This window comes from Desmodus rotundus, chromosome 3 (assembly GCF_022682495.2).
Source record: "Desmodus rotundus isolate HL8 chromosome 3, HLdesRot8A.1, whole genome shotgun sequence".
NCBI classification, from domain to species: Eukaryota; Metazoa; Chordata; class Mammalia; order Chiroptera; family Phyllostomidae; genus Desmodus; species Desmodus rotundus.
The window spans coordinates 172,941,981-172,958,464 of record NC_071389.1 but is presented as its reverse complement, the minus strand read 5'-3'; the positions used below and the strand labels follow the sequence as shown (position 1 = coordinate 172,958,464).

Here is a 16,484-nt window from a genome sequence, read left to right as displayed (position 1 = left end):
ATCACAAGAGATGGCTCTTGCATGGTTACCGATTCTTTTCCTTGCTGTTCCTATGACACGGATCCACTGTCTTTCTGTCATTGCTCTGGGGCTCCACTGCTCACTGAGAGCCAATTCTCTTCACACCTCAAATAGGAGAAAATTCCTCAGTCCAGTCTCCATCAGAACTTTCATAAGGTCTGGCTTTCTTGGGAAATATTTGACTACCAATACTGCACTTTCTTACTGAGAAATTTTCAAAATTTCTAGAAGCCATTTAGATAACACCATTTATCTCATTTTTAGCGTTATCTCAATAGAGACATGTCCCGAGACACAGCATGTGGTTGTTCCCATCCCAAAGCAAACCCTTATTCTAAAAACATGACCATCTCTGTCTCCCCTGCTTTGGTTAAGAGTCTTAATTACTTTGACCAGATACTTGACCTTCAATTACAAAATCACATTTCACTGCACGAAATCAGTTTTGCTTATAAAATTCTTCAGGGACTCTTCAATTTCTCTAAGGTAAGTACCAATCATTTTGTGTAGCACACAACACCCTTGGTGGTTTTGCTTCTGCCTATCTCTGAACCTCAGTCTTCAGAGTTAGCCCTACCCCTGCCCCTGCACCAGGCCAATCTCTGCCTCTGACCTACTTACCCTAAATGTAAACTGAGAAATTAATGCCTCTGTTAAGGGTCCTCCACCTGTCAAGAGCACAGTGCCTTCACTGCCCACCTTGGGAAGACCTAACTATCTCTCAAGACACTATTTCACTTGTTCTGTAAACTCTCTCCCCTATCATTCAGAAACAATGGTCACCTTTTCTTTTGTTGATTGGTCTGAACCTCCAACTACTCCCTTATAGTTCTACAATGAATGTGTTTGTTTATACTTTTGTTTGCTTCACCAAAATAAAAAAAATATCTGTTTTGTTCTTTTTTTAATTTTATTTAAAAAAATTTATTCTATCCTTAGCAGCTTACACAGCAGCAAACAGAGTAAGAGGCTAGTAAGTGTTGCTAGAAAAATGAATGAATTTTGTGTAATAAGTGACTCTTCAAAAATGTTATTAACTAACTCAATTACTAAAATTATTCTTCTTAATTAAAACTTACTCTTGGCTATTTCTAAAAAATCAGATAAATTACAGCTATGTTCCATCATTTAAACAACTCAAGAGAAAAATCCAATTCGAAAGTCAATTTCAAAGAAAACAATCTCAAAATAAATTGAAAATCATTAGTGTTATTGGAATAACTACATTGATATTTTCTTCTCTTCCTTTAAGACTTCACCCAATATATATAACCCAATATAAAGGGTTGTATTTCCTGGGACAGTTTGTTTGATTTCCCTAGTAGTTATTTACTTCAACCCAGAATTATTATTATTATTTTTAGAACTGTGTAGCAATGTTTTATTTTCTTTCCATGATATATAATTTTTTATTATTTTATTGTTGTTCAATTACAGTTGTCTGCATTTTCTCCGCACCCTTCTTCCTCACCCCAGCCAAACCCACCTCCCTCCCCAGCTTCCACCCTCCCCTTGGTTTTGTCCCTGTGTCCTTTATAATAGTTCCTGAAAACTCTTCTCCCCACTATCCCCTCCCCATTCCCCTCTGGCTATTGTTAGATTGTTCTTAACTTCAATGTCTCTGCTTATATTTTGTTTGCTTTTTCCTTTTGTTGATTATGTTCCATTTAAAGGTGAGATCATATGGTATTTGTCCCTCACCCCCTGCCTTATTTCACTTAGCATAATGCTCTCCAGTTCCATCCATGCTGTTGCAAAGGGTATAAGCTCCTTCTTTCTCTCTCCTGGGTAGAATTCCATCATGTAAATGTACCACAGTTTTTTGATCCATTCATTAATTGGTCACTTAGGTTGCTTCCAGCACTTGGCTACTGTAAATTGTGCTGCTATGAACATTGGGGTGCATAGGTTCTTTTGGATTGGTGTTTCAGGGTTCTTTGGGTATAATCCCAGCAGTGGAATTTCTGGGTCAAAAGGCAGTTCCATTTTTAGTTTTCTGAGAACCCAGAATTATTTTCATTAAAAATATTTATCATTTTCTAGGTACCTGTAGCATTCTTTATTTATTTTATTAGCTTGTGCATTTATACTATAATTGATTTTAAGTTTCATTACTGTACTGTAAACCTAAGGACAGAAGCTGTGTGGTTTAATAATATATAATATAGATTTTAAGTACCTATTATATTTCAATCATCATAGTATAACCCCAAAATACACTATATCATCTCAACTTAACAACAAAAAAGTACATAGCAGGTGTTGTAATTTCTGTTTCACAGATCAGAATATTGATGTTAATGGTGATTAATTGACTTGCCCCAAGCTCCACAACCAATAAATCACAGGACTGGTGCTCAGACCCACTCTGACTCCAAAGCTAATGCTCTACTGTGATTTCCATTCTGTTTCTTACAATGTATAAAATCTTAGGCAGAGTATTTATATTCTAAAAATAGTTATAAGTTATAAAACAAAACAAAACTCTACTCAATTCTTCCAACAGCAACCTCCCTCTTTTTCTCTGCTTTGCATAAAAATCCTTCCAAAGAATTGTCTATATTCACTCTCTTTAGTTTTTTCTCTCCTCTAAAAAATATTCCAGTCAGGTTTTCATCACCTCTGCTCCTCTGAAGTTGCCCATTAAGTCACCATTGACCTGCATAGCTAAGTCTAATGCTTGTTTCTCACTCTTCATCTCACACGATCTATTAGGAATAGTTGTCACTGTTGATCTCACCCTTCTACCAAAATATGCTGCCCACTGGCTCCCACATTTATTTAGCTTTCATTTTCCATATTCTCTTCTCCTCCCAGACTGCTAATGGTCTTAGCTCTTAAGTCCCTTATAATCAAATAGCTTTAAGTGTCATCTATATACCAACAACTTCTAAATGTATATAACTCACCCAAGTGTCAGTCACAAAATCCACATTTACACATGCAACATGTCTAAGATTGAACTCTCAATCTTGCATTCCAAACTTGTTCTGCCCATAGACGGCCACTCCAGATGATCAATTCCAGTTGCAGGTTTTTTTAGGTCAGATCCTTAACCTGAATCGCCTTTTCTCAGACACCATATCCAGGAAATCCTACTGGCTGTCTCTTCAAAACATTTTCAGGATATTATTCCTCATCACTTTCATTGGTTTAAACCACCATCATCTCTTCCATGTGTTACCACAATAGCCTTATACTAGCCTCCCTACTTCCCTTGAACTTTCATAATCATTTTCACACAATGTCTTTTTTTTAAGAAAGGGGTTTTTTTAAGATTTTATTTATTTATTTTTAGAGAGAAAGGAAGGGAAGGAGAAAGAGAGGGAAAGAAACATCAATGTGTGGTTGCCTCTCACCACCCCCTACTGGGGACCTGGCCTGCAACCCAGGCATGTGCCCTGACTGGGAGTCGAAGCGGTGACCCTTTGGTTCACAAGCCAGCACTCAGCCCACCGAGCCACACCAGCCAGGCCTTTCACACAATGTTAAAGTGACCTTTTTAAAAATGTAAGTCAGGCCACGTCATTATTCTGTTTAAAAACTCTGAAATGGCTTGCCGTTTCACTCAGATGAAAGGCAAAGTCCTCGCAACGGTCTATTGTTGTATACCAGCATGAAAGGGGAGCTCTGACAAAATGAGACTTTTTAAATCTCCTGTTTCACTATCAAAAACTTAGTCTGATTTTAGGAAAATTATCTCATATAGAAGAAAAATGTTTAAAAAATTTAGTGCTCTCTCAGTTTTCAATGGTAGAGTAGGGAAAACATATGGTTAAAATTTGAGGTGTGTGCCAGCTGCTTGGATTTAAAAAAGCAATCTGCCTTCACTTATTGAACTGCTTCTTAAAGTATTTTTCTTCTTTTTTTGTCTAAAAGTTCGTTCCTTTGATTTTTCAATAGCTATGTAGAAGTTGCAAAAGAGAGATTTCCCAGTGAATGTGAGATTATTCTGGCTTTAAAATCTATATGTATTCAAGAAATGAATAAATAACTATTTAGAAAGCATCTATTCTTACTGAAGAAGAATTTATTTTTATTAATCAAAAATGACAAAATGGAAATAGACTTAACTATCCAGTATAACTTATGGAAATTTTTTGTCATTTTTAATATGAAAAGCTCACTAATATGTGAAGTTATACATGAAGAAGCCTAACTCAATGGGAAAAAAAAACATTCTAGATTATCCGAGGACTCAAATGAATTTATATCTTCCATTCTAGCACAGAAATATGAAAACTGAGTAGAAAGCTAATTACAGGTAAAAGTGAGAACATTCAAGAAATTATTCTGTATTCCAAAGAATCATTAATATCTTAGGTTGTTTTAAGGCTTCTTTTAAGCTGAGAAATATGCCCATATTATCTTAAATAAGTATTATGAGTGTTAAATAATATGAAAGAAAAGACTTTTAGTTTTATCTTTCAAAACATGTAATAATTTAATTTTTGTCATCTAAACTTTGCTAATCTTGAAAAATAGAATTTCTTTACTTTATTGATTAAATAATGAATATAATGCTGACATACAACTTGCCATTTCCATATATTGTGTTTTACAATATTTTTTCCATCTCATGGATAAGGAAAAACAAGACTTAGAAAGGTTAAATTTATTGCTGAAGGACGAACATTTTATTGGACATAGAGCCAATATTTGAACACAGTTATATCCAAATCCAAACCTCAACTCCTTCTCTCCACACATAGTTTACATACTGACATCTCAGAGTTATTCTTAGTGGCATCATGTCATAAACTATGTAGTTCAGTTAAAGGTATCCACCATAGTTTAATCTAGAAGCCTAAAACTCATTTTTAATGCATCATTGTCCTACTCCACTAATATGTTGTCAGTTAAATATTATCAATTTTACCTCGAAGATAGGTCTATCTTTCCTCTTATTAGTTGCTTTATTTCCACTCTGGATCTGGATCTCTTCTTCTCTGGGAATAGCATCTTCAAGAGAAGGATGTGTACTTCCTCAAAATCAGTCATGGTCACTGGACTAAATTAACTCATCCTTATTCCTGAGGCTGGATGCTGCCCAATCACTCACAAAAAAAAAGGGGGGGGGGGGGGGCGGGAGGTCACCACTGTCTTATTTGATACCGTGGGTAAAGACTGCTCCCTGGCATCCAGATTAGACAGTCAGTTCTTAGTGTGAGCCCTGGCTGGTGTGGCTCAGTGGATTGAGCGCCGGTCTGCACATCCTTAGTGTGAGAAGACGCTTTACAATACCTGAGGCCTCAGCTGGGCCAACCTCAGTCAGCACCTTCCAATTGGGTAATAGGCTGTGGTCGTCATCAGCCTTCCAATAATCACCCATTGCTTAAACAAGTTGACATCCAAGTTCAACTGGGAAATACAAGACCAGTGGATTCTGTTCATAAACCCCATGCCTAACACCATCAGATATCATCCAGTTCCGCTGCCCCATTGATCTTCCAGCCACTCTGCTCTTTTTCCTTCCCAGCCCTTGGTGAATCTCTTTCTATGTATCTTCCCCTATCTGCCTAACTCTGTTTTAATTTGCTTATTTCTCTCTAGCATTCTCATCCACTAGTAAGCATATTCTTCTATCTCAGTCTTTTGAAAAATATATCTTTCATCTCCTTGTCTCACAAATGGGTCTCTTCTAAATACCATACTTTTCTTGCGGCTCTTAGAATAGAGCTTGATCATTTCTATACAACCGAGATGACTCTAGAAAGGGACAGAAAGATACCCTTCTCCCTGTCCCTAATACCCTGACCATTAGGGACCTCAGATCACCATCTCAGCTTTCTGTCAAAAGCCCTTCTTAGAGATTATACCACCCAGGTTAACTATTTCCAAACTTACAATATCATTCATAACCTTCTAGACATTCTTTTATATATCTTCATCACTTCAATACACAAATTCAAGTTTTTCTCACCTTTACCAATATTGTGTTTATCCTTAGCCACTTTTTTGCCTGTATCTATAATTTATGTAGGGTCTAAGTTTGGGGTTCTTTCACCTTGACATACCCAGAAATTCTTTGTCTATTTCATTTCAGCAATCACCCCCAACCCCCCCCAAATTCCTAGGATCTCACAATAACCCAGAAGACTCCACATTTAAAATTGTTATCAACATTCTATACTTTTAATTCTCTTGTTGAAAATATTTCTTGTTGCCATTAGGAAAAAGCCTGAATTCCTTTGCCAAGCATACACAGTTCTTAAGCATTGCAGCAACCACCTATTGTTCTAGTTGCATACTCCATGAATTTCCCATGCTTGACCACATCTCTCATTCTAGTCACAGTGAGCTACTCCCTGTTCATCAGCTACGCTTAATCTTTAATGCATGCATACCCTGGTCCATGGACTTTTCTCTTCTTGGAATATTCCTTTCTGCATCTCCATCTGATTATGACCAAGTCACCCATTTCAATTTATTTCCTGCCTTCTCCATTCTCTAATACAATGTTAAGTGCTATTTCCTTTGTGCTTAAAAGGGATAAATGTTGAAGTTACAGTAATTTTTAAAAATAAGCTTGTATGTAAAAATTATAATTTTAACAATCCCCATTGATTGTATAACCAATCTCATCACTCTATATATTTCTGCTATATTTGCACTTTACAAGATTAAACACAAAAGTTCAAAAGGGTGCCTCAAGTATTTATGAAAATATCATTGTAATTTATAACCTACTTTCTTTTATTTTTAAGCATCAATTTTCCTCTTGAAATAAAGTCACTTCCAAAAGAATCCATGCTCACTATAAAACTGTTTGGGATTAACTGTGCAACCAACAACGCCGATTTGCTGGCCTGGAGTTCTCTTCCATTGTTTCCAAAAGAGTAAGTATATCATTTGTTATTAATACAGCTGCCATCTCAATTTTTTAAAAAAACACCTCCTTGAAACTAAATGTTTAACAGTACATAACATGAGAAAGTCAAGAAGGCATTTTGTCCTAAAATGGAGGTAGATCAATATAAATCATGACTATTGAAAGTGGGACTGAAAAGGAAAATGTAGAAAAGGGTTTGAAAACAAGCCTCTCGTTCCGCTTGTCACCTGGGTCATTTGCGATGAGCGGGTACTGGCATGCCCATTGCAGTGGCTTTTCCTCCCCTGACCTCCACACCGTCACCTAGAAACAACGTAAATCAGGGGATTCTGGCGTCAGTATACTTACACAATGTAACTCACTGGTTTACTGACCTTTTACTGAGAAGGAGAACTATTTGAAACTTTAAGATAATATTTTTACAGAAAAGTAAGCCAACTACGAGTTCTGATGTTCTATTAGAACTAATGGCAAAATTAACTGATGATTTCATTGTATTTAGAACTACCAATACTTCAGTTGTTTGATAAAGTTAATGACATGATTTTCTATGCTATTAAGGAAAATTTTTTCTAATAAACCAACTTAGTTATTTTTTACATAGCGAGACTTGTTTTAGAATCAAATTATAAAATACTAGACCTTTGAAAAATTAGAAACCAGCCTGTTATTTTAATATTGCTATAAATAATGTTCTTGGCTCTGCTGTTCTAAAAGTATTTTATGATATAAATATGTTGAAAGGTTTTTTTTATCAGTTTTTGGTTCCCACATCTAGTCAATATACATAGCTATCAACAGAACAAACATCGAAGATCTTTTAAATTGCCTTTACCGGACAGGTTTTGAACTGGGTGCGGGTGTGCGCATGCCTGCTGCTCTGTTATTTGCTCTGATGCGATAGCCCGTTTCCGGGGACACGTGTGCTGCGGACAGGGAACGAATTTATCTCTGCAGTGTCTTTCATCTAACATAGTACCTCTTATAAGAAGGTGATCATTAGAGGTTTGTTTACTAAATTGAACTGGAAAAAAATCAATTCCTATAGGATACTTAGAACGGGAATAAAATTTCAAAAGTCTGTAAGAAAACAGTTTTGTCCTAAAAGTAATACCTACTGCTGTTAGCAGATATTTCAAAAATCTGATCTGTGGGTTAGAACTTTCATTATTTTCTCACTAGGAGCAGCTATGCAGGTGCCTTCCTTTCCATGAGTGAGTTTCTTTAAAGCTTCACCAGCAGTATTTGTAACATCAGGCATGTTTATAGAAAAATGTTTCTAGTTATTCACTGAAAAAATTCAATCCGTTTTATTTCTTTCAATCGTCTAACATTCTACTTCGTACAGAATAGGCAAACAATATATGTTAAATGTGTAAGAAAGTATAGGATATTATTGTCTTTGGAACTCATGTTCAAGGCCTTTTTCTAGATGGTCGTAACAGCAAAAACACTGCCTCCATGCTGTTTTGTCCCCTGCCTCTTACCCCCGATAAACATTTTATATGTACATGATCATAGACAGTGGTCATCTTTAAGTAAGGTCCTTTGGGACTGATATTAAGTGGTGTTTTCCTAAGGAAAAGTGTCAAAACTATACTTCCAAAAAACCATTTCTCATGAAAATCAGAAAGCTGCTTTTCTTCTGGGCTGAACAATTTGAAGAAATTCAGTTTTTTTAAAACATCAAAAATCCATCCGTGGGGCAGGTGAGGAGACACTGTGACCCTACTCTGCTTGTGGCTCTACATCATGGAGAGTCTGACCTTGAACCTGTGCTGCAGGCATCTCCAGGTTATAGCGAATAGGCCGCTGAATTCCATTTTCCTTCGCAGAATGAGGCATGCCCGTAAACAGTTGGTACTGAGTCTGTCACTCATTACAGTTTGAATTGCCCACACCTAGCCATGTGGAATTGTAATGAGCACTTACATATTTTTTCCAGCATACATACAACCTGAAAATAGGCAGAATTAAAGGCTTCCCATCTCCCTGTGGTTTCCAGAAATGGGTTTCATAAGAACCGATGGTTTTTAAACTCAGAGGTACCAGTTATGGGTGCATCGAGAATGTCTACAAATAAGCCTAAACTTTGACATTTTCAAGCACACAAATTCGCCTTCAGGCCTATAAAAGATACATTACAAGTACAAAAGTAAAATTTTGACCACACAAGGTCTATAATCTCTTTCACAGCAGAACTTCTATTGCATCCATATTGTGTTCACAATGCCTCTCACTGTTATAAGACAGTGTTATGTTCACCTCAACAATTCTTGCAAGCTGCCTTCTCTAGTTAAATTCAAAACAAATAGTGTAGTAGTTACTTAGCATTTCTAAATTATGGTAAATTCCGTCAATGCAGAGATTCTCAGCCCTGAATGAACAATCTCCTGGGGAGACCATCGACACTCTTCTCATCGTAATTCCGCTGATCATCTTCCTTACCCTCATATTTTCTGCTTACAGAAGTCTATGGAAATTTATTCAGTGCTTTCAATATCTCAAAAGATGTTTAAGTGCAGTCCATTATCAGAAAGTAAGTTAGCTAATACCAAGCACACACAGAGAGTGTAAAGAATGGTGCCAAATATCTCTTCCTCCTTGAATGGCCTCAGAGTATACTATTCAGGCCTCACTTGGACAGGTAGAAGCTCATTCTTCCTATGCCATTTTTGCTTGATACACCCCCTCATACACATACTTAAATCAAGTGTCCTGACTTCCTTCGGCTCTCTATGCCTCAGGGTTAAGGTCATGGTGACTGTTGATCCAGACTCCATCCAAAGAGAAAAATGACAAATACTGACATTTGTTCTTGAGTCACCTCGTCCTGTGTAGAAATGAGCTTAGATCACTCAGTTTTTCAGAGTGAAGCATGACCAAGACATATAAATACAGTAAGGCTCTAAATATACCTCATTCCACAACTTAGATGCAAAGAAAAATGCCACTAATATATCACACTTTTCCTCATGACCTCCCACCCTGTAACTAATGAGGAGGAAAAAACTTTTCAAAGATGACGAAAAATTAGTCAATTCAGTAATTTAAATAGTCCTTTTAGAAGTACGCAGTCTCTTTTGAATGAAATGCTTAGTCATTCATCCTCCTAACACGCTGATGCTCCTCCTAAAATTGTATCTGGATGCTCAGGATCAGAAAAGAAACAGATTCTTGGGCCTGGGGTCCTAACCCCTGGTGTCCAAATCAAAAGCACTTTTAAAGCTGTGGCTGTTTGTCACAGCGCGTGTAATGGTGACTGGTGCTCTCCCAGCCTGACTCCCTGGGTGACGTGGGCTCCTGCAGGCACTGCAGACCCATCTGAGGTTTGCCTGTGACGCCCACTTGACCTCATCTTATCCTCACCCTTATCACAGAGGTCCCTTATCCCTCCCGTATGAACCCCCCTTTTGGAAACCTCCTCACTCAGATGTCTTTAGCATTTTCCAGATCCCATCTTCCCTATACGGAAACCAAAGGAGGCCCAACAAAGCTAAGCTCAGGAATGCCTTCTGCTTATTTGCCACTTGGTCCCAAGTTTAAGGTCATGCCATAAACTGTTACAGGAGCAGCTCAGGAGGTGATTTGCTTCCAGGATCTGAAACTCAAAGTGCAAGCAGGAGCCCTCTCTGCCTTCAGCAATGTCCTGCACTCTCTAACGCCCCTGCCCCCTGCCTTCCAGAAGAGAGGGAAACGGGCGCATGCGCGCCTGTGCCGTGCTCACTCTGTTCCCCCTTTGTCTTCTGTTCCCCACCACCACTAATTGCCAGAGAGTGGTGACGTCTTCTTGACCACCTTCTCTGTCCAATACGCCACATCCTCCTTCCTCACTCCTGTTAACCCTCTACTGTGGGCAGGAATGTTTTCTGTAAATGCTGTAGCGTGCATTAACACGTGAGCCCTCTAGGTTTGGTGTTAGACCTTCTCATTCTTCTTTTTGCATGTGGACTGAAACTAACCCAAAACTTTTCCCAAGCAAATGGATACTTCAGACCATTTTGGAGAAGGTTATAAATTCCAAAAGGCAAAAGGAAAAATCACATTAATAATATTCCAATTTTTACCCCATTAAGCTATTTTTAGCTTGCTAATACTGGCCCCCTGGTAATATTATACCAAAGCAAACAAAGAAAAAATTTTCTCCAGATGAGGGAGAGATAGAACAAAAAACAAAGACCCAAAATTCATTCTTCTGGAAGAATATTCTTGGGTTAGATAAAAATATCTGCCCAATAATGTTTATAAATTATACTCCTATAGGCAGATACTTCCTAACAATATCTTTGAGCATGAAAAAATAAAAAAGATAAGCCTCAGAAAACTAAAGGTCTAAAGAAAGCTTTATTTGCTGAATTTTTCAACATATTTTACATAGTGTCTGTTAAATGGCAAGATGGAATTCTATGCTGTTTTCAAAAAGACTCATCTGATGTCTTGAAGTTCTCTGTAAACTTAAATTTAATTGTATTGTCTTTCAGCTCTACATTTTTAATTTGGTATGTTAAATCAAAAGCTGTTCTCAGAAATCATTGGAACAGTTTATCCATAATTGAATTCACATATAGAGCCAGGTATAGCTTTCTTTTAAATTCTTACAAGGATCTGTGGATTTGGATGTTACCGAAGTTGTTAAAACCATGCATGAATTCTCCCTGTTTAAAGTCTTTCCAGTATGCATTCTCATTTATTATGGTAATTAATAATATATTTTCAAAGATTCAGAATATGAATATTCTTTCTTATTTATGCAAAAAGAATTTCTTCTGTGAGATCCCACAACTATTTTGATTCTGCAGATCATATGCTAATATTTCCTTTCTATAAATTTAGAGCTCATATCTTTATAGATGCCTAGGGAATTTAGTCATTCTGTGGGGCAAAAAAAATGTTCTTTAGAGTTAACCATTGTGAAAACAACTTTGTCATGTGGAAAATAAATGTAGATATCTATGAATGTAGCTCTGCATGTAGGGTATTATAAATGAACTATTAATCAATATCTGAGCTGATGGAATATTTTATTCCTTTTCTTGCTACTGACAGAAGCCACTAAAATAGCTGATTATGTTTATATTCCAAAAGAAACCATTTAAAGGTAATAAGTTTTCCTCGCGAAGTGACTCCTATCTGTACGTGTATTCTTTGGCAGCAAATCGATTCCTGGGTCTATGCTATTCAGCCTGACATTACAGAATGAGCCTCCCATAGAAATGGTAGCTCCAGGAGTGTGGGACACAAGCCAGCCTTCCCCAGTGACCCTGCAGGTAAGTGCCAGGCTACGAAATTAAAGTGCACAAGGCAAGTGTTGATTGATAAGTAGCCTGTTGTCAATTACAGAAACGATTTTCTAGGATCACACATTTTAATAGTCTTCTCTTCCTCCCACCACTGGGATTTGTAAAATCTCTACGGTTTTTACTCTGTATGCAGCGCTCTCAAAGTGTCTTCTCCCAGCTTATGTCACGGGAAATCCAAGCCATTTTCCATCCACCACGATCGTGAAGGAGGGGGATGGAGGGTTGCCGTTAGTATATGCATTGTGCACGTTCATTTTTTCTATTGTTTAAAATGAAATCAGTCATTGGCATATGCTATTAACTGTGGTTGACTTGGCACTGTACTCACACCTGCCTCTGCATCCTGTCATGTTCCTTAAAATCTCTTCCATTGCACATTTCCTAAATGACTACCAATTAGCTGAGCAGTGGGAGAGACACTGCAACAAAACTCCGTCTACGACACTTTCTTTTTTCTTAAAGCCTCTCTACTTTTTGTAATCATGAATGAAAGGTGATTAGTGATTTCAGGCTTTGGTTCTTACTGCCAAGAACTCCACATTTGTTTGTGATTGTAAGTGATCACATTGGTCGGATACCTGCCCGATGGCCACTCTGACACATGAAAATGTGGGGAATGTAGACTTTCCATCTCTATAAGAAAAGGTGGGAACTGATTTCTGGGCAGCTCTCTCTAGAAAGGATTTTTCAACTTCTGCACTATGGACATTTTGGATCAGATCATTCTTTTGTCCGCCCACAGTAGGATATTGAGCAGCATCTTTGTCTTCTACCCACTAGATGGCAGTAGCACCTCCCCAGGTCTGACGATCAAATTTGCCTTCAGGTATTGTCAAATGTCCTCTAGGGATAAAATTGCCTTCAGGTGAAGATTGCTGCATATAGAGGAAGCTAGTGGAGTCTCAGAGCTTTTAAGTTTCTAGGATTGGGGTGAGGGATGTAAGGGACAAAATTTAGCAAGATGAACAAGATGCTGAGAATGGAAGAAAAAAGTAATACTAACAGAAATGTGGCTTCGGCTCTGAAGGAGGGAAGATGTCCTCCACCAGACAGTAGCTGAAGACCTGCTTCTATGCTGTGGACAGAATGATAGGAAAGAGTAGCTGTTCAGGTTGGATCTTGGCACAGTCACAGGCACTCAACTCAACAATCAGGCGCACTGATTAGCAAATGTTCCACCATATCAGGACACCTACCTTTCTTTAGGGGGCTGAATGTATTCTAGGACTATTTCTTACCAGGTACACACCACTTCAGCCTAACAAAAATCTTGCAAGTCTGATCATTGCCAGAGCTTTGTGCATATAAATTCAGAATTATAGGGCTCTTTAGTGGCCGTGGTGGGAGAGGAGTAAGGGAGACTATGAGATGAGACTCTCCTTGATTCTTCTCAGATGAGGGGAAAAGCTGTTTTCAGAACACAGGCCCTGGTAAGCGGAATCTGAAAAAACGTTTCAAGTATTTCACAGCGGCATAGATTTCCAAGTAGACATCTGGAGCCATACTGAATTTATCTTACAAGACGAGTGGGAGGCATGTAAATATTCAACACCATGCAAAAAAGTTAGATCATTCGATTTTTACAAAATAATTTCAAATGGTATAGACATAAAGGGAAAATTCTCAGAATAGTCTTAATTGGTGATGACATATACAAAATAAAATGAGTTATTAAGCTATTAAACTTAGAACCCTTAATAACCAGTATCACTCTAATTACATACAGCTAAATTTAGCGCAGAATTTTTAAACCTAAAGATTATGAGATGGTGAGGAAATGCAAAGCAAGTTCTGCAGTCGCTGTTTGTGTTAAGGAGTCGATAAAAGTCTCAGAAAAAGACATCAGACTGAGGGTTAGGAAATGTGAACTCCAGACTTAGCTCTCAGGCAGAAAACTTTATAGCTGTGAACAAGTCACCCAACCTTCTATTTTCTCCCTGTACAATGAAAGGATTATACTATGCCCGTCTGAGTTATTTCAGGCCTGTACTTTTTTATTATCTTTATCAGATGGGCAGTTATTGCCACACTGTAGCCAACCCAGTATGATAACAGATATGATATGCTCCAGAACCTAATTCCTTCCAGTCCATCATTTTTGGAGGGTTCTGTGGTTGATGTGCTGACTGGAAGCCGTGGCTAGAATGAAGTAGATCCGAGTTCAGAAATGGAGACAGATTATTCGGCGATTCCATCAACCTGAATTACCCTCAACTTCCTGCCTCTCCCCTTATACAATCTAGTAGAGTGGTTCTATCACAATTGAAGAACTAAAAGCAGAGCTGGTGGAGTTACTGTTGCCCTTATTCTATTCTATATTTCTCTGCTTCCTCACCTGCCCATCATGTTTCATCCACTATATTCTGGCTAATATGTCCTCTCCACACTTAACTGTTGTCTGGTAACCCACTGATTCCTGGTTGCCAAATTCAGTGGTGGTTTCCAGCCCTGTTCATACCGTCCCTCTCTATGATTTTTGGCCCTGTCTATGTCTTCCCCAGCACAGAACACGCTTGCCCTCTGGCTTTGGTGTTAGCGCTCTTTTTTGTTTCTTCTCATACTTTTCTCTGCTTATCCTTTCTCTGTCTCCTTGCAGGCTCCCTTTCTTCCACAAGTCCTCACTGTTGACAGTTTTCGGGGGTTCCATCTGCTGCTCATGCTATTCTTAGTGCTATATTCTTAAAAAGCATTATGGAGATATAATTCATGTACCTTATAATTCTTGCATGTAAAGTGTGCAATTCAGTGGTTTTTAATATGTTTAAAGATATGTACACCTATCACCACCATCATTTCTAGAGCATTTTTATCATTTCAAAAAGAAACTTTATAACCTTCAGCTATCACCTTCTATTTGCCCATTTCTTCCAACTCTGAACCTTACTAATCTACTTTCTGTCTCTATAAATTCACCTATGCTGCACATTTTATATACATAGAATTATACAATATGTGACTTTTTGTGATTGGCTTTTTCACTTGCAATAATGTTTCAAGGTTCATCTATGTTGTAGCATCAATATTCATTTATTTTTATTATTGAATAATATTACATTCATGGATACACAACATTTTATCCATTTACTAGTCAAATTGAATTTAGATTGTTCTCACCTTTTGGCTAGTAAGAATGATACTGCTATAAACACTCATGTACAAGTTGTTGTGTGGACATAAGTTTTTGTTTACCTGGAATAGATACCTAGCAGTGGAACTGCTGGGTCTCATTCATTTCTAAAGTTTTACTGATGGCATCTGTACAAGGTCATTTATTAGTCTGGAACTCTAATTCAGATTCCCTCACACCGCGAGCTTCAGTAACCCAGCCACACACCTGGTGAACTCCCATCTGACACCACATTTCATGCTGAACTCACCTTCCTCTCAAAATTGCTTTACCCCCTGGATTATTTATCTCTGTTCATGTCACCAAATACATCAAGTTTTTTTAGTTGCTTCCTCCCTCTTTCTCCCTATTCATATTCAGGGCACGCTATATCCTGCCAATTTATCTTCCATACGTTCTGAAAGTCTATCCTCTCAATTCCCCACATCATCAGTTCTAGGTTACAATAGTTTGTCCGGTTTTCTTGCCTTTAGTTTTGTCATTCCCTAATGCAAACATCACAAGTGTGGCCTTGCCAAAACTTAAATATGAACCTGCCACTCTCCTCCTTGTACGTGTCAATATCTCAGCACTACCTAGAGAATTAAGGCTAAGCTCTTGCAACGTGATTCCCTCCTGTCGCTTCTCTTGCCACTCTTTGTGTGACAGTTAAGCTCCAGCAGCTTTGAAAATGTTGTAGCTTCTGATTTGTACTGTCCTGCTTTTACTTTATGTCTATTTATGAATACTGTTTTCTGCCTGCAATGTCCATTTCCTTCTCCCTTTATCATCTACTGCCTGCCCCTCCTCTGACTGTGTTTGCGTAATTGATATTCATCTTTTAGGATCCATGGACCCTCAACTAGGTATCTCTTCCTTACTCCCTCCTCTGCATCCCAAGCAGAGTTAAGCACCCTTCCTTTGTGTTCACATAATGACCAGTACGGTTTTTATCAACACATTTATACTATATTTCTTTCCCACTGACTGGGAGATTTCTAAGAACATTGACGGTATTTTATTCCCAGCATCTAGCATAGTAGCTGGTATATATTTGTTAGATTAATAACACGTGTCCATACTTCTGACCACTACAATAACCCAACCCACATATGTATAAATATATAAATATAAATACAAATATAAATATAAATTATATACATTTAGTGCGTGGGTCCACCAATGTTAAATTCTTCTTTTTATCTAGGTGCATATTTTCATTAAA

At 37.8% G+C, this 16,484-nt stretch overlaps 1 protein-coding gene across 5 annotated transcripts in view; it reads left to right on the top strand.

The window, feature by feature from the left end:
* The window catches only part of PIK3C2G (phosphatidylinositol-4-phosphate 3-kinase catalytic subunit type 2 gamma), a 280,978-nt gene that overhangs the window by 84,239 nt on the left and 180,255 nt on the right, over window positions 1-16,484 (top strand). For all 5 annotated transcript variants that reach the window (XR_011651038.1, XM_071221070.1, XM_071221071.1 and 2 more), the window contains exons 15-16: window positions 6,729-6,860; window positions 12,006-12,120. Coding sequence is in view for 4 of the 5 variants with exons in the window: in XM_071221070.1 (XP_071077171.1) it covers window positions 6,729-6,860; window positions 12,006-12,120 (247 nt within the window). In the remaining variant the exon portion in view is untranslated. The remainder of the gene's footprint in view (window positions 1-6,728; window positions 6,861-12,005; window positions 12,121-16,484) is intronic.